This window comes from Garra rufa, chromosome 5 (genome assembly GCF_049309525.1).
Source record: "Garra rufa chromosome 5, GarRuf1.0, whole genome shotgun sequence".
Taxonomy (NCBI): Eukaryota; Metazoa; Chordata; class Actinopteri; order Cypriniformes; family Cyprinidae; genus Garra; species Garra rufa.
Genome location: NC_133365.1, coordinates 50,098,040 through 50,124,413, shown reverse-complemented (window position 1 = coordinate 50,124,413; position 26,374 = coordinate 50,098,040). Strand labels below are relative to the sequence as shown.

At 34.4% G+C, this 26,374-nt stretch overlaps 1 protein-coding gene across 2 annotated transcripts in view; it reads left to right on the top strand.

Annotated features, from left to right (window-relative positions):
- Positions 1-24,055, top strand: part of tnksb (tankyrase, TRF1-interacting ankyrin-related ADP-ribose polymerase b) — a 30,106-nt gene extending 6,051 nt beyond the window's left edge. Inside the window, exons 3-28 of one of the 2 annotated variants that reach the window (XM_073840826.1) lie at positions 289-384; positions 954-990; positions 2,587-2,662; positions 4,459-4,479; positions 6,384-6,478; positions 8,596-8,662; positions 8,790-8,976; positions 10,189-10,307; positions 10,388-10,479; positions 10,598-10,676; positions 11,269-11,440; positions 11,554-11,633; positions 12,763-12,908; positions 12,999-13,164; positions 14,388-14,607; positions 14,697-14,806; positions 15,246-15,434; positions 16,195-16,432; positions 20,011-20,090; positions 20,180-20,300; positions 20,396-20,493; positions 20,585-20,659; positions 21,336-21,441; positions 21,896-22,082; positions 22,182-22,338; positions 23,637-24,055. In XM_073840826.1, coding sequence (XP_073696927.1) covers positions 289-384; positions 954-990; positions 2,587-2,662; positions 4,459-4,479; positions 6,384-6,478; positions 8,596-8,662; positions 8,790-8,976; positions 10,189-10,307; positions 10,388-10,479; positions 10,598-10,676; positions 11,269-11,440; positions 11,554-11,633; positions 12,763-12,908; positions 12,999-13,164; positions 14,388-14,607; positions 14,697-14,806; positions 15,246-15,434; positions 16,195-16,432; positions 20,011-20,090; positions 20,180-20,300; positions 20,396-20,493; positions 20,585-20,659; positions 21,336-21,441; positions 21,896-22,082; positions 22,182-22,338; positions 23,637-23,723 — 3,101 coding nt within the window. In that variant the 3' untranslated portion in view covers positions 23,724-24,055. The remainder of the gene's footprint in view (positions 1-288; positions 385-953; positions 991-2,586; positions 2,663-4,458; positions 4,480-6,383; positions 6,479-8,595; positions 8,663-8,789; positions 8,977-10,188; positions 10,308-10,387; positions 10,480-10,597; positions 10,677-11,268; positions 11,441-11,553; positions 11,634-12,762; positions 12,909-12,998; positions 13,165-14,387; positions 14,608-14,696; positions 14,807-15,245; positions 15,435-16,194; positions 16,433-20,010; positions 20,091-20,179; positions 20,301-20,395; positions 20,494-20,584; positions 20,660-21,335; positions 21,442-21,895; positions 22,083-22,181; positions 22,339-23,636) is intronic. The other variant, XM_073840827.1, reaches the window with a different exon arrangement.
- Positions 24,056-26,374: the final 2,319 nt, after the last annotated feature.

Below are 26,374 nucleotides of genomic sequence, written 5' to 3'. Positions count from 1 at the left end.
AGACCCTTCTTTCTCATCTGGGAGTCCTTAGAGCCCTTTGAAGCTGCATTTAAACTGGATTTTGGATGTTCAAACTTACAGACACCATAGAAGTCCACTATATGGACAAAAATCCTGAAACATAATTTCTTTACGGCTGAAGAAAGAAAGATATTAATTCACCCCCTTGTCATCTTGGATCAACGGTGTCGATAATTGTACTTATCGAGCACAACATAAAACATTCTGCTTTTTGCATTGATCAGTTTCAGTATTGGTGACTGTATTGCTTGCTTCTGTTTCTTACAGTGTTGCTCCAGCACGGTGCTGATCCGAACATCAGAAACACTGATGGCAAATCAGCTTTGGACCTGGCAGACCCTTCTGCAAAGACAGTCCTCACTGGTGAGATATACACAGACGCACATCTGCTTTACATTTTTGACAACACACAATCTGATGAGTATGTATGTGCATTTAGTATGTTTTCATAGTGTGCATTATGTATACTACATTCTACTAGCTACAAATACATTTTCCTAGATTTTTGTAATGCGCATAATGCTAATAACACAAAAGCATACTGTGTAAGTGCTGTTTACCACAATGCACTGCACTCCAGTGTGAAAAATGAGCCTATGGCCATTTAAATTCACGTTTTCACTGTGCATTAATTGATCAGACAGCCGCACGTGTAACATTTACACACATAGTTCAATTAAAATGCCAACCTGATGTCACTCACCAAATTAAGCGTGGTTAGGTTAATGTAACACCCTTCTGATTGAAATGTCTGAATAAAATCCTGCATACCATTTCACATACTAATTAAATAAGGTATGTACTGCATGATAAGCGGTATGTTAGCATTCCAGTCTGAACGTAGGCATTGTAATACTAAAAACATCCAGGCATGCATCACAATCTTGTCAGTCAAGACTGTCTGACACCTCCTGTCTGTTTTTATTTATCAGGTGAATACAAGAAGGATGAACTGTTGGAGGCAGCGAGGTGAGCTTTTGGCATCATTTAATACCAAATAATATCAAATAATATCAAAATGAGACATTTTTGCCACTTGATGTTTAAGAAATGTTTATTGGACTGGGGAGGTATTTTAATATTTTAATTAAGTAAATGTAGGAATAACTTTTATACTATTGTGACCCTGGACCACCTGAAACCAGTCTTAGGTGGCACGGGAATATTTGTAGCAATAGCCAAAAATACATTGTATTGTACATTTGAAAATGATAGATTTTTCTTTTATGCCAAAAATCATTAGGGTGTTAAGTAAAGATCATGTTCCATGAAGATATTGAGTAATACTTATACTGGAAACATATCAAAACTTAATTTTTGATTAGTAATATGCCTTGCTAACAACTTAATTTGGACAACTGTAAAGGCGATTTTCTCAATATTTATCCAGATTTTTAAATTGTATATCTCTGCTAAATATTGTTATATCCTAATAAACCATACATTCAATTAAAAAAGGGACCCTTATGACTGGTTTTGTCGTCCAGGGTCACATATTTTAAGATGAACAATTACTTGACTTAAGCAACTTCGGTTTGCTTGATTATCCATACATACATTTTTTGGAAAAAATGTATTTAAAATATGAGTATAAATTCTAATCATCTGAGGAATGTTTATTTGTTCGTCTCTCAATATTCATTTTATTGCATTGTGATGTTTTGCCCCACAATTAAAACTACAGAGCTTGGAGCATAAAAGCATTTAAAAATCTTACATAGATATATTATATGGAGATCCAGAGTGTCGACTGATATTTATATGCATTTTATGAAAGCTATCTGCTGTATTTTTATAAAAATCTGAATTTATTCTTGCTTTTTGGCCTTATAAATATCTGCAACTGCAACAAACTACATATTTGTGACCCTGGACCACAAAACCTATCATAAGTTGCATGTGTATCTTTGTAGCAATAGCTAAAAATACATTATATTGATCAACATTATACATTTTTATTTTATGCCAAAAATCAAGTTAAGTAAAAATGTTCCATAAAGATATATGGTATATTTCAGACCGTAAATGCATTGAAACTTAATTTTTTTTATTAGTAGTTTGCATTGCTAAGAACTTAATTTTGACAACCTTAAAGGCGATTTTTCGCAATATTTTGATTTATTTTTGCACCCTCTGGTTCCAGATTTTCAAATAGTTGTATCTCAGCCAGATATTGTCCTATCCTAACAAACCATACATCAGTGGAAAGCTAATTTATTCAGATGTGTTATTTTCCAAAAATTATGATGGTTTTGTGTTCCAGGGTCACATTTTTTTTTTATAATAAAATTCATGTGAAACGAGCAACAATATAGTTCAATATAGTTGCTGCTGCACCATCCCTTAATGGCTGCTCACAGAACCGTCCCAAAAAAAGCTGTTTTTGCAGCTTGCATTAAATTTACTTTGAACCGTTTTATTTGAAAAGATATTGCCACTTCTTTATTTGAATTTTGAATCTTGTGCATTTTTGTGCATTTGAATCTTGTTCGACTGTTGCTGATCTAGAAATGTCTTTTCTCTAAGTTAAGTGTTTGTCTTGCTCTGTTTGGAAAACTTTCTTAGGAGCGGAAATGAGGAAAAGCTGATGGCACTTTTGACCCCTCTTAACGTCAACTGTCACGCCAGCGATGGACGCAAGGTAACACGGATCAGAATTGTTTCATTTACTCTTTACTCTTGAAATTGTTCCATAATATTGCCTTTAACATTTGATGCATCTCATAAGAAATGTCAAGTATGATTATTTTAGTATATCTTGTTTCTAAACTCAAACACAGGATGTGATTTCTTATATTGCATTGGTTGTATAAATGACATGTAGGTCAAGACAATCCCAAACCCCCTTGTTTGAGTTTTTTATTTCCGTATCATTATGTTTAGAGTAAACAGCACTGCCCTACTTTTTCCCATGATGAGTTTAAGTCTGGACATATGGTTGTTGTGATTTTACAATATTTGTTTCGAGGTTAAATGGTTCAGTCTGGGCTGGGATTTTCAGTTGATTTGTGCCTATTGAATGCACCTGTGACCTTCATGAAGATTTAGGCCAAAGCTTTTATGATCCATTTCTTCCTCTAATCACAACATAATAACAGGACCTCAATTTTCCCCTCAAATCCTCTGTCATCCCTGATCATTTTAGGTCACTCCCTTCTACCAGCCCTCTGCGTCTTTATATAAGAAGGGCTTTTTAGGAAAGAGTCACTGTGGGTTTGTTGCTCTGTTAGTCTCCTGTTGGATGTGGAGTTGCATACAGTACTGTAACTCATGGTGTAGTATATTAAGATACAGAACTGTTATGTTTTTGAAGCTTAGTGTTACTCATCTACTGATCTTGATGCCTATATTTTGATAATTTTGACTGGTATTTTGAGAGTAGCAGGTTAACATTAAATACAGGGCACTATAGTTTAACACATTGCTTTGTTCTTTGGCAAAAAAGCGCCTGCTAAATCCATAAATGTAAATAGTTGATCACCAAGCGTAATTCATGCTTGAATGTGCTCTTAAATAGTTGTGTAAATTGGCAGGGATATCATGCTGTAGACTCTGATTCCCTGACATTTAGTTTTTTAGCCGGAGTTTATTTGTGTGGAAAGGTTAATGCTACAAAAATAGTGTATTATGCTGCGTGGTATTGTTTCTGAGGACAGTACATGAGCATAGAAACTTTTTTAGGCTTAAGGGATGCACCAATATGATAAACGTTATTTATGTAATATGTTTTGAAGAGGATATTGAGGAAGTGTTGTGCAAAATGTAAGATTTCTGTGTGTCATTTTCTATCATTAAATTGTGTGTATATACATATACCGCTCAAAAGTTTGGGGATTTGAAAGAAATTAATGCTTTTGTTCAACAGGGATTAAATTGATTAAGTAAATAAATGCATGAAATGTATAATCTTTTAAAACATTTCTATTTTAAAAGTATCATAAAAACACAATGCATGCACAAAAATATTAAGCAGCATTAGAATATATTAGAATGATCTTTAAATGTTCATGTGACACTGGTGCTAAAAATTCAGCATTGCATCACAGGAATGAATTACATTTTAAAATATATTAAAATACAAACTATTTTCTTTGAATTGTAATATTTCTGATTTTACTGTATTTTTGATCAAATCATTCAGCCTTGGTAAGTGTAAAAGATGTCTTTCAACAACTTTAAAAATCTTACAGACCCCAAAGTTTTGAATGGTAGTGTTTGTTATAGTGTTTACTATATTTGCCATTTAAAAGGTCAAATCGGCTGTAGCATTTATTTATTTATTACAAAATGTATATATATATAATCGTTTAAAGTAGCTAAAGATGCTGTAGTTGGTAAATGAATAGGTTTTAAGCACCACAGTCGGCTTTGATGGATAATATGTTAGTTTATAGCTAATTTTTTGTTTTGTTTTGTTTTTGTTCTGGCGACATTCAGTCAACATCACAAAAAATGCTGGTAAGTTTATTTTGTGAAACAGAAATTAGTTTTATTTGGTCTTCTGTGATTTTTATTCTTTTTTTTTTTCCTTACAAATTGTTTTTAATTTTTGTCCCTAAAAATCCATCCGTATGCTGGTTCACACTTAAAAAGCTCAGAAACCTTTCTTATTTTCTGCTGGTCACAATCCATCAATCAACCAATAGCTCTATGCTAACGTTTCGTTGATTCCTGCAGGTTCTGAAAACGAGGCTTTTCTTTTTTGCAAAACTCCTCTAAATTATTTGCCTTTGCAAAAGCTCCATCATGTTTCCACCCCTAAACCCCACCTCTGCATCCATGCATCGCCTCACGTTCTTGAATCCGTTTGTTTGATTTGTTGTGATCAGCACGCATGCTCTCCACGAACGTGGTGTTTAACTCCTGATTTCTGATTGACATCCTGTCCTGTTTTAGATCCATTGTGTGTATGCTAGACACTGTTGCCCATTGCTTGTGCTGTACTATAATCATAATAGTGATATGAATATGAATGTTGCCTCTCCATCCTGCACCGAATAATATCATTCTCTCAGAGAATGCATCATACTTCTGGGGCAGATCTTCATTACTAAATGGCTGCCTTGAGATTGGTTGTCATGCTGACTGTTTTGCTGTGGTTGTGTTCAGTCTGAGCCTGTCATATAGGCATGTCACCATTCTTTCTTCATTATTCACTGCTTGAAATGGGAACGAGTTTATAACTTTTTTTAATGCTTAGACTATTTTAAGTTACAAGTAATTTGAGTCACTTACAGTTATCTCTTCATAAGTGATTGAGGCTCAGCTTAATCCTCAGTTGTTCAAAGAGATCCCAGATATAAAGGCCTACTTGCACCAAGAGGCAATAATTCACAACAGTGACTGCTCATGTTTTTACTGTTTAGAGATACTATTTTTTTCCCCATTTTCTTCAAATTAATTTCAGTTAAGCTTTAAATAAAGAGTATTAAGCCATGAACCAAACCAACCACTCTGACAGGAGCATTACAAACTTGCTGGTCTGTGTACTTGAAGCAATGCAAATGATGTAGTTTTAATAAACAATGGTACAGTATTAAACTATTGGCTTAGAGTTTGTCGAAAATAAAAGTAAAACCAATGTATCTTTCATTTTAATGCAAATAATGTTGGAAACTTGACTCCTGTGTCACTTGCAATGCTTCATGGGAGTTCGTGGTTGGCACTGAGCTCTTTTGCATCCATTTCTTTTTTCTTGGTACTGTTGATTTTCTCTGATTGGTGGTTCTGTCTTAAGGATTATGGGTAGAGACATTTACTTTTTCACCTTTTAAAATCATATGACCAACAAAAGTTAGAAACGGGGTGGTTTCGAAGTCTAAAAAGATGGAATAATTCAAGAAACTAGACACTGAATGTTTTTTTTCTGTGAAGAGCAGAATAGTGACTATATACAACACCTCCAAAATAGGTAGGCTGAAAATCTTATGCAACTGTATAATAAATTAAATACAACAAAAGCATCCTATATATTAACTGTACATATGGAAAAAGTCAAATACACCTTTAATCTGTGATTTGTTCCTTTTCTGGTTTTGTTTTTGGTGTGAGTAGGCCTTTACATGTTCTTTAAGTGTTACAAATTGCATCCATGTATTTACAATTCAATGTGGATGCTAGAACAGGTACCGCCTCTTCATGTGTATCACAAAAACATAATTTCATAACTTAAATTGCACAGAACAGCTCACTGCATAAGAAATTAGCCATTGTAGTGATTAAACTAATGATGGGATGGGTTACAAGCAGGTTTATGTAATTATATTTGAGGTTGGGTTGTTTGCACTTGTATTGTTTATGATCACTTATTTACCTTGATTATATTAAGAGTGGTTATTAATATTCCTCTGGTTCTTTTGCAGTCCACTCCTCTTCACCTGGCCGCTGGGTATAATCGAGTGCGTATAGTGCAGCTGCTGCTGCAGTACGGTGCTGACGTCCATGCCAAAGACAAAGGGTGAGCAATGTCTTTGACTTATCTCTCCCTTTAACATGTAGTGTCCAGTATGGAAGTCCATGTGAAATACGAAATATTTGTAAAATATATAAATGTACAAACTACCATTCAACTTTTTATAGTCAGTCTGATATTTTTGATATTTATGTATAATATTAATACTTTTATTTTTTATAAATGTCAGTGATAAGATGTCTATTTCAAATAAATGCTGTTCTTCTGAGCTTTCTATTCATCAGAGAATCCTGAAAAATCATAGATTCATTAATAATAATAATAGATGCAAATCAGCATATTTGACTGATATCTGAAGGATCGTGTGACACTGAAGACTGGAGTAATGATGCTGAAAATTCAGCTTTGCATCACAGGAATAAATTACATTTTAAAATATATTCAAATAGGAAACATTTATTTTGAATTCTAAAAATATTTCAAAATATTACTTTTTTTTTTTTTTTTTCTTCTTTTTTTTTTTTTTTACTGAATTTGATCAAATAAATACAGCCTTTTTCAGACATTTTTAAAAATTCTTTCCAACCCTGAACTTTTGAACGGTAGTGTATAATGTAATGTTTGTTTGTGCTTATACATAATATTTTATTACATATGTAATTTATTTATGTTGAATGATGTCCACTGATCAATAAGACAATAAATGCTGGGACATTTTCAGGAAATAAAAAAAAAAGATTAAATTTAAAAAAAAAAAAAGTTTTGTCAAAATTAGGTTTTCATTAAATTATTATTCTATAACATCTTGTCTATCATCTCTGAAAATATATTGGCAAGATTCACTTGCTTAGTGCAGAAAAATAGCAATTTATTGCAGTAAGCAGAAAAGATGTCTTTTATTTTAAGAACGCGCTGCAGAGGTGCTTTCTATCAAAATAAACCACATAACCTATTTAATAACGGTGTATCAGTGCATATTCCCCACCAGTCCTGTGTAAACTACGGCACGCAAAGTTTTATTAATTAATTTTTTATTTATTAATATCGTAAGATGGTGGAGCGCAACAACGCAGTCTGAAGTAGGCTACTGTAGCTGCTCATTTAAATGATCTTACTTGTCTCAGTCTCAATCTTGATGTCAGTGCACTAAAGGATGTTATAATGGACGATTCCACATCCAGAAATGAAGGATCGGATGATGAAGTTACTAAAGAGTAGTCCGATGACAGTCTGTTATATGAAAAGGTGCGCGAACAGTTGCGCTCACTTTTCTAAATGTAAACTACAAGGTACACTATTCATGCTATCTAAACATGCAAGGGTGTGATCAAAAGTTCAGAGACTAGGCTGTTTGTATAATGGTGCAGTGTAGTGCTCCTGACTTGACAGCTCTTGTTAAACCCGTCTCACTTTAAACCCGTTTTTCTTAAAATTCCATTCCTGAAAAAACATAGCCATCAGCCAAGTTATGATAGCCATATCTTTTATTACGTTCAAGCTATGGACAAAATAAAAACAGTTTTGGAAAGGCCTTGAGTGCTTTCATATGGTATCAAAACCTAAAAAAAGGTCAAATTTCACCATCAGTTGAGTTTTCCTAGATCGCTTCACAAATATGTATTAAAGCCCAACTAAGTAACTTTTTTTACCTTAAAATAATGTTTCCGAACTCAGGTCAGTGGTTCATCGACTCATAACAGGGTGAAAGGGCACTTTCATATTCACTTTGCGACTCTCTATCAGCCATAACAGCACTATGTAAGTTTGGGTCATCGGGTCGCGGTTTTGTAGTTCAAATGATACTACAAATGCGACTTGCTTCACGGCAGGCTTCACAAAAGGTTTTCATACTTTTATAAAGTCATACAACATACTCTACCTCGTCACTGGACAGCGTTATTTCCAAAGCCGGTCCTGGATAGCCTTTCAAACAAATAACGTGCATGTGACACGACGGTAGGCTAAATTATTTACGACAGCGGTAATGGACAATTCCGCTTCTAACCTGTAGAGGGAGCATTGAGGGAAAAGTTACTTAGTGTTGCTTTAAGAAAGTAAACAGCTTTTTTTTTTACTAAATGTTGACTTCAAAAGCTTTCATGATCTTTTGAATAATTCTAAAATGTTGTTTTCCTCTATCACTCTCTCTCTCTGTCTACCAGTGGTCTTGTCCCTCTGCATAATGCCTGCTCTTATGGTCACTACGAGGTCACAGAGCTCCTGCTGAAGGTAAAGAAACCAATCCAGCCAATAATTACTGATCAAAATAAATCAGAGAAATAACCAAAGACGCTTTATAGTTTTGATTATTAGTTACAAAAAAATACACAATTGATTTTCTGTGTGTCGCTCACAGCACGGAGCATGCGTTAATGCCATGGACCTGTGGCAGTTCACGCCGCTGCACGAGGCGGCCAGTAAGAATCGAGTAGAGGTGTGTTCACTGCTGCTGAGTCACGGCGCTGATCCCACACTGCTAAACTGCCACGGCAAGAGCGCGGTGGATGTGGCACCCACACCTGAACTTAAAGAGAGACTCACCTGTAAGTGACATTCATGCTGCTTTCGTTCAGTATCACCGCCCTGCATTGTATTTGATGAATGATGACCAATACTTGCTTCTTACTAATTTTGGGGTGCTGATTCCAAAAATAATACCTGTTTCGCTCTAGCAAGTCACACATCATGGCAAAATATTATGTAATTTCATAGCATTTTGGCTTTCAACAACCATTTGTAAGGTGAAGTCACCTTGTATTATCCCTTAATCACCAGAATCATCATTCCTGTTTCCCTCTGGGCCAGGTTACAACTATTTGTTCAATTCTCAGCTCATATTTATGTGTATGATATTGTTTTATGCCGAATCCTGGTTTCAGAACAGACATTAGAACAAGCAAATATGACCCAGATGTTTTATACCACATCTGTGGATGTTTTACTACATGCAAACAGCAACAGAAAAGCAGTTTTGTCAAGTTTGCAAAACCAAAATTTATTTTGTATAACATCTTGGCAGACTGTATGTTAAATGATACATTTTGAATACTTTATTTAAAACTAGGGATGCACCGAAATGAAAATTCTTGTCCGAAGCCGAACAAAATTACACACTGGGCCGAAGGCCGATAACCAAACATGTTTTTTTGTGTTTTCCCCCATGTGTTTTGCCAACTTTTTTTTTTATCACCATTGCATAAATTAAATAGCCAATTTACAGTTTTGTTTTGCTTTTCAAAAAAAAAATCAATTACAAAACAGCAGTTTAAAAATGTTTAACACTGAACATTTTTAACATTTTACTAGACATTATAGCCTACCAACAAAGCACAATTTAACTCGAAATGAATATGTTAGTAAAATAAGATTATTTGACCATTTTAAGACCCCCTTCTTGAATCAGGCATGTGTTTTTTAATGTACAAATAAATGCAGCCTTGCTGAGTAAAGAAGAATGTTATGAATGTATTAATAGAGCTGTTGTAATGATTGTTAGCATTGTTTTTTTTTTAACATCCCCTTAATATTTGACTGTTTTTGTTAGTGCATAAAATTTTGGTAAGTACATTAAAGCTCATATGTAATAAAAAATCTAAAATATATTTTTTTTATTTTGTCAAAAAAAGAAGAGAAAAAATATGTAATGTTATGACGCCAAGTAAAAAAAAAAAAAAAAAAAAATCAGATCTTTTTTTTTAAGGTGCAGGGCTGCGTATTAGTAATCATGTGACCTTTTTGCAATTTTCTTCATCCAGATGAGTTCAAAGGACATACGCTTTTGCAAGCTGCCCGCGAAGCGGACATGGCAAAGGTCAAGAAAACAGCTCAAGAGATCATCAGCTTCAAACACCCTCACTCGCACGACTCTGCTCTGGTGAGCACATTACATGGTTTCCTCTGAATCCTGAAGGTTTTAATGACATGTTTATTAAAATGTTTTTATTAATTTCGCAGCACTGCGCCGTAGCCTCTCCTCATCCCAAACGCAAACAGGTCACAGAGCTGCTGCTCCGAAAAGGTGCCAACATTCACGAGAAGAACAAGGAGTGAGTGTTCAACTTTAGATATGAAGAACTCAAGAATTGGGAGTAAATGTCAAAAGTAATTACAAATAAATTGCAAGTAACCCTTTCTCACATTATCACATTTTCCTCCTTCTCCTAGTTTTATGACTCCGTTCCATGTAGCATCTGAACGAGGTCATAATGACGTGCTTGAAGTCCTTCAGAAACATGGAGCAAAGGTACCAGCATCCTCACACTCCATGGAAACGTTTCATTATGAGCTCTGTTTTAGGAGCTAGAGAGCTAATTTGCTGTGTGTCATCTACTTAAGCAGTTGCCTTCATCTTTGACTGTATTTTAAGCATGTAAAATGATCTGTTAGATCCTGCATGGAATATTATGCCATTGATAAAACAGTGATGCAATTATTTGATCAAAAATACAGTAAAAAAAAAACAGCAAAATTGTGAAATATTATTGCAAATTCAAATTTTCTAATATAATATATTGTAAAATGTAATTTACTCCTGTGATGCAAAGCTGAATTTTTAGCATCATTACTCCAGTCTTCAGTGTCACATGATCCTTCAGAAACATTTTAAAAACATTAAGTCAAAGTTGTCCTAAAACCAAACCAATACCAGTTCTTGTCTTAGGACAACTTTCAAATGTTGACTACTGAAATATGCTGATTTGCAGCTCAAGAAACATTCTTAATATTATCAATGTTGAAAACAGTTGTGCTGCTTAATATTCTTATGGAAACTGTGATACTACTTCTTACTGGCCTCAAAGTTTTCTTTTATAATAAACCTTTGCATGTGTGTGTAGGTCAATGCTGCAGACACACTGGGACAGACAGCCCTGCACAGGGCAGCCCTTGCTGGTCACATCCAGACTTGCAGACTTTTGCTGAGTTATGGTGCTGATCCGTCAATCGTTTCACTTCAGGGCTTCACCGCATCACAGATGGGCAATGAAGCCGTTCAACAAATACTCAATGGTACGGTATTAATTCTATTACTCTGAGTCTTATTACAGTAAGATTAATTAATTATCTGTCTGTCCTAACAACACAATGTGTCTCTTATGATTTTCCTGCATTAATTTCTCCAGAGAACATTCCTCCTCGTAATTCGGATGTGGATTACCGCTTCCTCGAGGCTGCTAAAGCCGGAGACCTTGACACAGTGAAGGTAAATAACAGTTTCAGAGTTTAAGGGGAGACACTGCAGGCAAAAGTGCTGTTTTTTTCATGCACTTATCAAGTTTGAGATTTTGGGCTTTTTGGTTTTTCATAAAGTGTTTTTTCAGACTAGTGGAAAGAAAACATCCAAAAAACACTGTTAAGTGTTTCTTTTATAGCACTTTATCTATTTGTGTCAATAGATCTCAGTTACAATACATATTTTTAAAGGCTGTTTTCTCAAAATGAGTTTTTTCCTCCTACACTGAGCCATAAATCTGCACTTCAGTAACACTCACACACACCAAACTTTACTTTTTTATTTCTGTCTATATCTTAAAGGTTTTTACTGTGGAATTTGTTCATATATAATTTGCTTGATTTTATACATTTTATTGACCAAAAATTTGTATAAAATATAGTATTTCCTGTATGCTCTAAGTTTTTTTTTCTGAATTATGGCTGGACAAAACGAGAAAGCCAAAATTCCCTCTGTAAAAACATTTGACTCTAATATGTCAAAAAAATTTACATTTAAAACTGACTTTTGTACTAGAAATGTATGTCAATGAGTGCATATTTTATTAAATTATGCCTAATTTGCATATTTAAGCCTAACATTTTAGAAAACTTGTAATACAAAAATGTTTGCAATTATCAATGTAATCAATCAACTGGGTAAGTAAGGTGATAACTATTAGTTTTGTTTACCCTATTCACCTGCAGTGTCTCGCCTTAAGTTTAAAGTCAGCATGATCAAAATCTATTTCACTTTTGCAATGTGACATAAAATATGACATTTACTGATAATAAGATACTTTAAAAGGAACCCCTGTTTTACCCCTGGTTTCCCAGACATGGCTTAAGCCTAGTCCTAGACTAAACGTAAATCTGAGCTGTTTCAACTGAAGGAAACTTGCACGGATTGATCTTAAAATATATCAGTGCCTTTGTTTTGTCTCAAGATGCACACCAGTAATGATTTTTTTCCAAGGCATGTTTATAAAAAGTACTTAAATGTTTTAATTGAACTATGACCTAATCCTGCTTTAGGCTAAGCCCTGTCTATGAAACCAGGCCTAAATCTATTAAGAAATCAATAAATGTTTATTCATTTGATGCCAATGTGTGTTCCGTAGCAACTGTGCTCCCCTCAAAACGTGAACTGTCGTGATCTGGAGGGCCGTCACTCCACCCCGCTGCATTTTGCTGCAGGCTACAATCGTGTGGCTGTGGTGGAATACCTGTTGCATCATGGGGCCGACGTGCATGCTAAAGATAAAGGGTATGATCATCATCTCAAATAGGGTGACTCTCATTGCCCTGTGTTGGAATGATCTGACTTTAACATGTTTTCTTTCTTTCTGTTTAACAGTGGTCTGGTTCCTTTGCACAATGCGTGTTCATACGGTCACTACGAGGTGGCAGAGTTGCTGGTGAGACATGGGGCATCTGTGAACGTGGCGGACCTTTGGAAGTTCACACCACTACATGAGGCTGCAGCCAAGGGCAAATATGAGATCTGCAAACTATTGCTCAAGGTTTGATACTTCAGATGGAGAAATTATGCACATGCTGGCATAATCATGAATATCATGGTTGTGTGGGAATTTTGTATCATATTAATGATATTTAGTTTTATCATCAGTTATAATTCTGCATTTCTAATTTACTATTATTGCCCCAGAAACTGATACTTCTACATACTTTGGGCCAAAATCCAAAAAAAAAAAAGTTAAACCTTTTGAATTACAAAAAATTCTAAACATATGTGACCCTGGACCACAAAACAGTCATAAGGGTGAATGTTTTGAAAATTGAGATTTATGCATCATCTGAAAGCTGAATAAATAAGCTTTCCATTGATGTATGGTTTGTAATTTGGCTGAGATACAACTATTTGAAAATCTGGAAACTGAGGGTGCTGAAATACTGAAAAAATGTGAAGTTGTCTAAATGAAATGTTCTTTGCAATGCATATTACTAATCAAAATTAAGATTTGATATATTTACGGTAGGAAATATATCTTAAAAAATAGCTTAATGGAGCATGATCATTACTTAAAATCATAATGATTTTTGGTATAAAAGAAAAATCAATCATTTTTGACCCATGCAATGTATTTTTGGCTATTGCTACAAATATACCTGTACTACTTAAGACTGGTTTTGTGGTCTACAGTCACATATTATAATATTTTAAATATCTGGTAAATCATAATATTTATTTTTATTACAACAAACTGTAACCTAAATATTACTCAAAATAAGTGCCAACATTTAAAAAAAAAAGTAAAAAAAAAAAAAAGAAAGTGAGACTTTTTGGACAATATAACTCTGAATATTGTAAAATTCAAATTTTTTAATTTTTAAATATTTGTAAGTATTATATTAATGAAATATAAATATTACTTTATAATTATCATTATTCATACTATTTATGCCAAAATAAATAAAAAATTGACAAAGTCTGAGATTCAAATTTAAATAGATTTTGTTTTGTTTTGTTTTTTTTTTTAGAATTTTTTAAATTTTAAATGCCTTGGGCAAAATTTCAAAAGTGAAAAATGTGACTTTCTGGAATATATAAATTCAAATATTATAGCCAAACAAACAGTGACCTAAAAATAACTACACAAACTGTGACTGTTTTATCTGCGTTTTACATTAAGTCCAGTTTTTCCTCACTTAATGTAATATTAATGATGATGATTATTAAAAGTGTAACAATCCTTTTGCTGTAACATCTCTTCTCTTTCTTTAGCATGGCGCAGACCCATCTAAGAAGAACCGTGATGGCAACACAGCTCTGGACATGGTGAAGGATGGAGATACAGACATCCAGGACCTTCTGCGTGGAGACGCCGCCTTGCTGGACGCCGCCAAGAAAGGCTGTTTGGCCCGTGTGCAGAAACTCTGCAGCCCTGAGAATATCAACTGCAGAGACACACAGGGCAGGAATTCCACACCACTACACCTTGCAGGTAACAAATACCACAAGCCATATTCTTAAATTTCTATATTGGATACAAATTCAAGTGGTTTAATGATGAATTTATTCATTTTCAATCAGCTGGTTACAATAACCTAGAGGTGGCAGAGTATCTCCTGGAGCACGGAGCGGATGTGAATGCTCAGGATAAGGGAGGACTGATCCCTCTGCATAATGCTGCTTCATATGGGGTAAGAGAATGTGGGAAGGTCAAAGGTCTTTGTCTTTATTGATATTGGGTGGGTTTTGTAGAATAGAAAATTACAAAGTGATCAAGGGATTGAAAGAATTGTGCACTGTTTAAATGTTTGCTATATATATAATTTTTTTTAAAGGTGTCTTATGCTCACCAAACCTGCATTTATTTGATCAAAATACCGTAATATTATGAAATAATATTACAATTGAAAATAACTGTTTTCTGTTGTAATATATTTCAAATGTAATTTATTCCTGTGATGCAAAGCTGAATTTTCAGCATCGTTACTCCAGTCTTTAGTGTCACATGATCCCTCAGAAATCATTCTAATATGCTGATTTGATGCACAAGAAACATTGCTGTTCAATATAAATGTTCAAATGTGTCATTAATACTTCTTCTGTTATTGCCTTCTCTCTCATTCTGTCCAGCATGTGGATATCGCCGCTCTCCTGATCAAGTATAACACATGTGTGAATGCGACCGATAAGTGGGCATTCACACCATTGCATGAAGCTGCGCAGAAGGGCCGCACACAGCTGTGTGCACTGCTGCTGGCGCATGGTGCCGACCCGACCATGAAGAACCAAGAGGGACAAACAGCTCTGGACCTGGCCACGGTAAACCACACTACTACAGCTGTTAGATAGAAGTAGACTTATGTTGAACCCTGTAAAGCCTTAAAGACATACAGTCAGACTAAAATTTATTCAGACACCTTCAACATTTCTCACATTATCACAGTTTATTTGCTGTAGTTTAGTAAATGGTAAAAAAAATGACAAGAACTCAAGAGTTAAACTGTGTCAGAACAAATCCATCTTGATAATGTCAAATAACTTTGAGAGAGGTATGTAATGGATTACAATCAACCAAAAATTCAGACAACTGTTAGTATGACAATCTTTACACGACTATCAGTACTGTGTTGACCAATTACCAAGCAATGCTTCATTTTGTTCAGACTCTTGTGTAACAAAGGTCACATCGGCAATTAAAGAAAAACATTAGCAAAATATGGTCAGGTCAAAGTGTCTGAATAATTTTTGGTCCCAGATTTTTATACCTTTTACTTTTAGTCCACTATATGAAGAATTTCTGGTTATAGTATGCCACGGTTTACTTTATTTTGCCATCCTCACTTACATAAATTAATTATAGTGTCCTGCACCCACTAGTAAAAAAAATAATCAAAAATTATATCTGGCGTCTGAATAATTTTGTATGAAATAATAGTCAGAAAAAAAAAGTCTTTTTGAAAAATTTATTCAATCTTAAAAAAAAAAAAAAACTAATGTTTTTTCTTGAGTATCAAATTTGATTTTATGTTGACTGTTGTATGAAGTCCACTGTGGTTTATCTGCTATTTGTGTTTATCAGGCTGATGACATCCGTGCGCTGTTGATGGACGCGATGCCCCCTGATGCCCTGCCTAGCTGTTTCAAACCACAGGCCACCGTGCTCAGCGCCGCTCTCATATCACCCGCCTCCACACCTTCCTGCCTCTCCGCTGCCTCCAGCATCGATAACCTGGCTGGACCCCTCTGCGACGGGGCTATCGGAGGGGCTACAGGACCTGCTGATGGGGCCACCGGAACTGAGCGCAAGGAAGGAGATGGTGAGAAACAAAAGAAGCATCTCAAATGCCTACTTGTTTAGGAATCGGGGTGTATTGTAGGGCTGCAACTAACGATTATTTTAATAATCGATTAATCTGTCGATTATTTTTTCGATTAATCGATGAATCGGATAAAAAAAAAAAACAAGGGATTTACAACCCTTTATTCAAAAACAGAACTAAAATCTTTAGAAAGTGCACGAACATGTTGCTCCTTGAACTGTTATAATAATAATAATAAAATAAAAATGGACTAACACAAAAAACATACACATGTATGCTTTACATCTGCCAAATATATAGACTAAATAAACTAAAATTACTATCCGTCAAGACAGCGGCTTGCTGTGGTGTACATGCTGCATTTCCCATCAAGAAGCCTCTCAAATTAAATTCCTCAGTGCGCATTAAAAAAGTCATGTGACTTTGCACGCTGGAACGGGATAACTTGACTAACTTTCTGCTACATTCATTCTGCCATGGCGGTGTTTAGTGTCCTGCCATCAGCAGCGACCAGCTGGAAGAGTTCCGCATTCAAATGCACGCAAAACTGGCCTCAAAGCCCCAGCAAAAGTAATTACCATGAATGAGTCAAGGCAAAAATTAAGAAAATAATAAACTAGTATTTTCTGATTCAGTGTTGCAAAGATGAAATTGACGATCCTGCCATCTGCTCATTAATGCCCAATGCATCTTTATGGATTAGCTAATGAAAGAGTTTTGTTTTCGATTTTAATTATTTCGTTTTATAGTAAAATAATAATTTAAAGCTTTCTATAGATATTGTGTTTGTGAGGCAATTACCTGGGTTTCGGTTAATTATTGTGAAGCGCTCCTGTTTAAACCAAAGATATCAAGCGTATTCTGTTTGTTTTCTTTAAGAGCACATTTTGTTGATACTGTTAGTACACACAAACTAAGGTAGACCCTTTACAGTTCCGGCCCGGGTGGTAAATTACTCTTACCTTTATGAGCAAAAAAAAGAAATTCCACATTGCACTGGTGTCTCCATGTCCTGCAAAGCGCGCTTCTCTCCGCACAAACTTTGGAATTATCTTGATTGAATGATTAAACTAATATTGTGATATGTTTTAAGTTTTTTATATCAATGGATTTTAATTTAAATCGCGATGAATTAAGCAGGCTTTAGATCTGTCTGCCGCTGTTTGCTAGGTATAACTTTAAAAAACAAAAACTTGAATTTAACAAACAAAAAGTGTTCCAAATATATCTCTAAATTAACTTTATAAACTAAAGGAACGAAAATAAATGTAATCACTTTGCTATTAAAAACAGCAGCTGTGTAATGAGGAAGAGAAAGAGAAAAAAAGACAGTCGGACTGGAAATTCAGTCGGCCAAAAATTGATGAGCTGTCGGACATTTTTACAAGGAATGTTTGTTTAATAGCCTATTTAATACTCTTAGGCTACTTTCTTAATTAAATATATTATTTCTTTGATTTATTTTAGCGTTTTTAGGCTGCTTGTTTGCTGACTGAAGTGTAGGCTATATATAAAAAAACAACGTGCCACCGTCACAGCCCTATTCAAAACTGAGACGATTTCACCTCAGCAGAGCTCCTCTTTCTCCTTACGGTTGTGGTATGTTTTCGACACATTATACAGACAGACAGTGTTACAAAAACTATAGAAGTAGTTTTCTCCATCTCCACTATCCAACGACCCGTACAGCAGCTGTTTTGCGATCGAGCATTGGCTGCTGTGAAAGTACGCTAGCCAAAGTAGGCTTATCAAACATGTTTGATATAAATCGGGGCAGCATAGGCCTATATATATAATGTAGAAACGGTGCTTTATGCTCAAATGTTCCAGTTTTGCGCATAAGTTAAATTCGCATTTTTGGATGGAAACACAGCTTATGAGGTGCCGAACTCTGCTGGCATCAGAGCGGGAGAGAGACCGAATGTGTCCACTCCGCTCTGCGCTCAATTTTTTTTTTTAATATATATAATAACAACCAAATGTCTCTGCGTCGCGCGACACAACGAATCGATTATGAAATTCGTTGCCAACGCTTTTAGTAATCGATTTTTATCGATTTTATCGATTCGTTGTTGCAGCCCTAGTGTATTGATTACGATGTATGGCTTTGAATCACTGAAAAGAACTGGTCTGTATGCAGGGTTCATACAAGGTGCTTGAAGTACTTGAATTTGACTTTTTGAAATTTAGACCTGGAAAATAGTAGTATTCCTGAAGAGGTACTTGAAAAGCGCTTGAATTATTTAAAGACAGTGTATCTATGACATTGTTTAATTTTGTCAATAAGCTCATTTTATGCTAAATTCATGCAATTCAAAAACATGCTTTTTTGCTTTTATGTCAGAAAACGATCAAGCTAAGCAAGTAGTAGTAACAACTGAATATGCGAAAAGGGGAACAAATGAACCAAATCAATTGAGTCATTTAGGCTGGAACCACTCTGATTGATTCAAACTCGTGACTTAGATCATTCATTTTAAGCGATTCACTAGCAAAAAAAAAAAGATAAAACTAAAAGAGCCATTCATTTTCGAATTTCGACATGTAACGATTTTAAAAAGCACGTAGTGATGGGTGAAGTAGAGCTTTTCGAATCTCTGAATCAGTTAAACCATTCTGTTGCAAAATGATTCACTATTTTGATGCACTCCAATCGAAATGCATTGCAAATTCAGATTTAAATCTGAATGGGTTTCTGAATCATTTAGCGAAATTTAATAACTAAAATCAGATGATTTGTAATACATGATTTCAAGGTCGGAACTTTGGAGTGGGTTCGCAAATATTTTGCTTTTGATCGAAACCTCAGGGCATGGATTGCAAATCATTTGTTTCACGATTCATTCGTTTCAGATCAGGATTTCGAAACGATTTCGCAAATCTTTTTTCTTTCTTTTTTTAGAGTAGAAAACATCAAACCATCAATGCAGTACAGTTATAAAAAGAAAAAAAAGAAAAGTATACACACATACAAACCCCAAAGACAATTAAGTGATTTTACTATAGTAAAAGTGTAGTATACTTTGTAATACTTTGCATGTGCTTCACTTTATTTTGTACCTCCTCATAAGATTAATTTTACACTCTGATTGCACTGTATGATTTTGATTCACTAAAAAGAACTGCATCATAAGAGTCATTTGTTCTGGAATCAGGCAACAGTGATCGATTCACTAAAAGAACAGTCATTTGTTCAGGAACTAGACTACATTAAACACACTGTATGAATTAGATTCACTAAAAAGAACTGAACAGGATTAGACTATACATTAGACTACTGTTTGGGAGTCAGACTGCACTGATTGCGTTATATGGCTTTGATTCACATAAAAGAACAATCTCATCAGATCAATCTCATCTAATCAGACTACACTGAACGTGCTGTACAAATCTGACTCCCTACAACAACAAAAAAAAAACATTTGTCATTTGTTTGGGAATCAGACTACATTGATCACTCTGGCCTTTTTAACAGTTTAATAAGATATTATTTTAATTCATTTATTTTTCAGCATTATTCTGGCATTTTTAATTTGTTAAAAAAAAAAAATTATTATTTTTTTTTCCCCACATAGCTGTCCTGGATATGAACATCTCACAATTCCTGAAGAGTCTGGGGCTTGAACATTTGAGGGACATCTTTGAGAGAGAGCAGGTGAGAAAGACAGACATCTTTGAACTGCTGGATTTCTTCTGGCACGATTTCTCAAGCATTGTTTTAATGCCGTTTTTACTGTGCATTAGATCACTCTGGATGTTCTGGCTGATATGGGTCACGAGGAACTAAAGGAGATTGGTATAAATGCTTACGGACACCGTCATAAACTCATCAAAGGCATCGAGAGGCTTCTGGGAGGACAGCAGGGTGATTACCTATCTCATAAAACTGCTCCCAAATGTTTCTCTTGCTTGAATCTGTATATTTTCATTACATTTAAATCCTGTTATCTGTACACTCAGGTGCCAATCCATACCTGACATTTCACTGCACCAATCAGGGCACAGTTTTGATCGACCTGGCTGTGGATGATAAAGAGTTTCAATCTGTTGAGGAAGAGGTATTAACAGGAACACTTAGAGTTCTCAGCTGTTTCTTACACCTGTCTGTATTGGATGTGTGAGACGAATGTATGTTTTTTTTGGTCACAGATGCAAAGCACAATTCGGGAGCACAGGGACGGAGGAAACGCAGGTGGCGTTTTCAGTCGATACAATATCATAAAGGTAAAACACCAAATACATTCACACACCAAATGCATTGATATTTTACTTTTCTAAAATAGGTATTGATGTCCTAAAAAGTTTTTGAACAGTTAGATTTATAATTTTTTAAAGAAGTCTCTTCTGCTCACCAAGCCTGCATTTATTTGATCCAAAGTACAGCAAAAACATATTTTGACTATTTAAAATATCTGTTTTCTATCTATTTAATAAATATATTCATAAATTATTGAAAATAATACTTTTATTTAGCAAGGATTTCTATTTCAGATAAATGCTGTTATTCTGAACTTTCTATTCATCTCAGAAACTCTGTTTTCAACATAAGAAGAAGAATAGTTTTTTGAGCAGAGTAATAAAATGATTTCTGAAGGTCATGTGACTGGAGTAATGATGCTAAAAATTCAGCTTTGAAATCACAGAAAGAAATTACATTTTAAAGTATATTCAAATAGAAACTGTTATTTTAAATAGTATAAATGTCAATTTTACTGTTTTTGCTATACTTTGGATTAAATAAATGCAGGCTTGGTGAGCAGAAGAAAAATTAAAAATTTTACTGTTTAAAAACTTTTGACTGGTAGTGTATGTGGGTGAATGATCTAGCATCACATTTGTATGGCTATCTTTATTATGTCTGTTCTATACTAAACAAAATCTATCTGGAATTTCCCTGTAGATCCAGAAGGTAGTAAATAAGAAACTGAGGGAACGATATACACACAGGCAGAAAGAGATTTCAGATGAGAATCACAATCACCACAATGAACGAATGCTGTTTCATGGTAAGTGCCGAACAGGCTTGAATCTAATAACTAATCCTAATGCATGCATTAAATGAATCAATCATATCAATAAAAAATCAATAATTTCAAATAAATGCTGTTTTTTAACTTCATTTTCAAAAATGTATCATGGTTTCTACAAAACTAATAAGCATCAGAAATGCTTCTTGAGCAGCATGTCAGCATATTAGAATGATTTCTTAAGGGACCATGTTACCCTTAAGACTGAAGTAATGATACTGAAAATTCAGCTTAATCACAGAAATAAATTGAATTTTAATATATTTTCAAATATAAAACTGCTATTTTTAAATAGAATTTTTTTTTTTACAATATTACTGTTTTTATTGTATATTTTATCCAAGATACAATGCAGATTTAGTGAACATACAAGATAAAGCAATGCTTAAAATTCTGTTTTAAAATTTTAATCATGCAATCATGTTTTTGTCAGGATCTCCGTTCATAAATGCCATCATCCATAAAGGATTTGACGAGCGTCATGCATATATCGGTGGCATGTTTGGAGCTGGCATATATTTTGCAGAGAACTCCTCTAAGAGTAACCAGTATGTCTATGGCATTGGTGGCGGCACCGGCTGCCCCACTCACAAAGACCGGTCCTGTTACGTGTGCCACAGGTACGTACCTGATACAACAAGCAATGCAACCTCAACAGTGCAGTATACATTATTGCATTGGTTTGTTTCTATATTCACTTCTGTGTTGAATTCTCACAGGCAAATGTTGTTCTGCCGTGTGACGCTGGGAAAGTCCTTCCTGCAGTTCAGTGCCATGAAGATGGCCCACGCTCCCCCTGGACATCATTCTGTAATCGGCCGTCCCAGTGTCAACGGCCTGGCCTACGCTGAGTATGTAATCTACCGTGGAGAACAGGTACGGCTGTAAAAGAAATGTTGCATCTTTGAATTTTGTTGTTGTTGTACTCTAATGAAATAGACTGAAAGTTTTGATGTACAGTTGAGGTCAAAAGTTTACATCCCCCATCAGAATTTCATAAATGTGAATGATTTTACCTAAATAAGAGGGATCATACAAAATGCATGTTATTGTTTATTTAGTACTGAGCTGAATAAGATATTTCACATAAAAGATGTTTATATATAGTCCACAATAAAAAGTAAAAATGACCCCCGATCTAAAGTTTACATACACTTGATTCTTAATACTGTGTTGTTACCTGAATCATCCACAGCTGTTTTTTTGTTTTGTTTTTTGTTTAGTGATAGTTGTTCATGAGTCCCTTGTTTGTCCTGAACAGTTAAACTGCCTGCTGTTCTTCAGAAAAATCCTTCAGTTCCCACAAATTATTTGAAACCTTTCCAACAGTGATTGTATGATTTTGAGATCCATTTTCTCACACTAAGGACAACTGAGGGACTCAAATGCAACTATTACAAAAGGTTCAAACACTCAATGATGCTCCAGAAGAAAAAAAAAACAATTAAGAGCCAGGGGGTGAACACTTTTTCAATTTGAAGATCAGGGTAAATTTAATTTATTTTGTCTTCTGAGAAACATGTAACTATCTTTTGTAGCTTCTGAAGGGCAGAACTAAATGAAAAAATATGATATTTAGGCAAAATAAGAAATGTACACATCTCCATTCTGTTCAAAAGTTTTCACCCCCTGCTCTTAATGCATAGTTTTTTCTTCTGGAGCATCAGTGAGTGTTTGAACCTTCTGTAATAGTTGCATATGAGTCCCTCAGTTGTCCTCAGTGTGCAAAATGGATCATTGCAGTCATTGTTGGAAAGGGTTCAGATACACAAAATGCTGGAAAACCAAAATATTTGTGGGACCTGAAAGACTTTTCTAAAGAACAGTAGACAGTTTAACTGTTCAGGGCAAACAAGGGACTCACTAAACAAAACAGCTGTGGATCATTCAGGAAACAACACAGTATTAAGAATCAAATATATGTAAACTTTTGAACGGGGTCGTTTTTATAAATTCAACTATTTTCTCTTGTGGACTATATGTAAACATCTTTTATGTGAAATATCTTATTCAGGTCAGTACTAAATAAGCAATAACATGCATTTTGTTTGATCCCTCTTGGTAAAATATTTAACATTTTGCTGATTCTGAAAGGGGGGTGTAAACTTTTAACCTCAGCTGTATTAGTGTAACTGTGGTTTGTGTTAATGTGGGGTGTTGTTTTTGTTTTCCAGGCCTACCCAGAGTATCTCATCACTTATCAGATAGTAAAGCCGGACAGCACGCCTCAGTCCTCCACAGGAGCAGAGCAGAAATCATAGTCAGACACTGCGTTTCTTCATTCACTCACTCACTCACTCACTCGCCCACTCATTCTTTCTCACTCTCTAGTTGCACAAAGGAAATGTGAACTTTCCCATGTACCCACGTCTTGGAATTCCCATGTATGAATTATGAATTTGCACTTTTAAAAACAAGTTACTTAAGTTATTTGAAAATAGTTGCAATTGTGAAGTCTAATGTACAGGTAGTATAAAGAAAACATGTAAAACTGACTGTTTAACAATGCTATTTGAGTTGTATTTTAATGGAACTTTTTTTTTGAGTCTGTTAATTTCTTTTAAATAAATCTCATCAGAACAGGACTCATTCATATCACTTGCTTGTGATTGTTTATTTACGTGGAACTTTTTTGGCTTTATTACATAGTCTCTGCATTTTAATAGGTAATGCATATAATACATTACTTATATATATATATAAGAATTTTCTGATTCACACCCAGGCCGTATCCACCTTATTTTGCAACACGGAAGTAATCTCTTTTATGTGAATGTGCAAGCCTTCTGATAGAGGGTTTCCACTTACATCACGGTTTGTGGCTGAATGAGTGGCCATATTGAAGATACTCAGATGTAAACAACAGCATGGATTGCACAGTTAATGTACTACTGAATGCGCATTTTTCTTCTAATTTATGCTGTGTAAACCATGGAAAAAAACATGTGGAAGCTGCTAAATCATATAGAGAATGATTTAGTAAGCAGGAAAGTGAGTGATATTTTGACAAAGTAAATTTAATGTGTGGTAAAGATACGTACAAGCAGTATTAATTAAGACATTAGCCTAATATTTCACCTACCTGACTGGAAATGATAAAAATAGACAAATTGTCAAGATTCTTGCTCTGGAAATCCTGGTTCAGTTTGGCCTTTTGTTGCTCAGACAGTTTTTTTGTACTCTTCTCCTTGATTTATAACTTTTGGCAGTCTATAGTGCTCCAAATGTTTTTCCTGGTGTGACTGATTAGTACAGCCCATAACATGACAATAATTGATTATTTTCAGCAGCAATGATCGGGAAAATATGTGAGTTTCCCTTGGTTCAGTGGCATTGTTTACATTCAGTGCTGCCAATATGACCGATTGATGTTGCATAATGGGCTGCATACTCTTAAAATAAGGTAAAACGCACAAGTATATTTGTAGCAATAGCCAATAATACATTGTGTACATTATTGTTTATTCGTTTATGCCATAAATCATTAGGATGTTAAGTAAAGATCATGTTCCATAAAGATATTCTGTAAATATATTAAAACTTACATTTTGTTTAGTAATATGTATGGCTAAGAACTTCATTTGGACAACTTTAATAGCGATTTTTCTTTTTCTTTTTGTACCCTCAGATTCCAGATTTTCAAATACTTTTATTTCGGTCAAATGTTGTCCTATCCTAACAAACCACATTAATGGAAAGTGTATTTATTTAGATTTCAGATGATGTATAAATCTCAATTTCAAAAAATGTGCCCTTATGTCTTAAGTCGCTGGGGTATATTTGTAGCAATAGCCAAAAATACATGGTATGGGTCAAAATTATTGATTTTTCTTTTATGCCAAAAATCATTAGGAAATTATGTAAAGATCATGTTCCATGAAGATTTTTTTGTAAAATTCCTACTATAAATATATCAAAATCTAATTTTTGATTATTAAAATGCATTGTTAAGAACTTAATTTGAACAACTTCTTAGCCACACATAGTACTAATCAAAAATTAAGTTTTGATATATTTGCAGTATAGAAAATGTACAAAATATCTATGATCTAAAATAACATGATCTTACCTTAATATCCTAATGATTTTTGGCATAAAATAAAAATTGATCATTTTGACCCATACAATGTATTTTTGGCTATTACTGGTTTTGTGGTCCAGGGTCACATATAATAATAATATGTAATATTTAGATATCATTCTAATATTTATATCGAATATTTATATTACATATAACAACTATATTTTCACTTACCTTTTCATCTTTGTCGATACCTTATATCACCCAGTTCTGCATGTGTTTTTATATAACAACTTTATCTCATTCACCCATTAAAAATCTGTGGTCCTTTCCCACAATGTATTGCTATGGAGTTTGAGGAACAGATAATTTTGCCCTTAATCTCTTAAATGCATATAAACGGGCTAAACTTAATTAGAGAATTGGAGTTCTGAAGAAATCCCTCACCGCACTGGTTTGTGAAAGTTCCCTGAAACATCCACAACATTTCACAATAACATTTAAATGAACAAACAGATCATAAACTGCAAAGCTATTATTGATGAATCATATACCTGTGCATTTTAATTTTAGTTCTTAAATTTCAAGGGACAATGAGACATTTAGATTCTTTAGCTTTGGATCATTATTTTTTCTTTTGTTTCTCAAAAAAGTAGAAAACCCTGCTGTAACATTTAATTTCAGGGAATCAGTGAAATATGCATGTGATTAGAATGCATTAGAGTGTGTATTGGTTGGGCTGCTATATTGTCTTTTTATCTGTTCTATAAAATAGCTATGCAAGTAATTTTAAACTGTCAAAACAATAAGTAAAACACAGGGTAAATGAGAAAAGTGTACTTTCATTGCGCTTTTAAACCAGTAGGTAGCGACTTTTAGCTGTCAGAAACA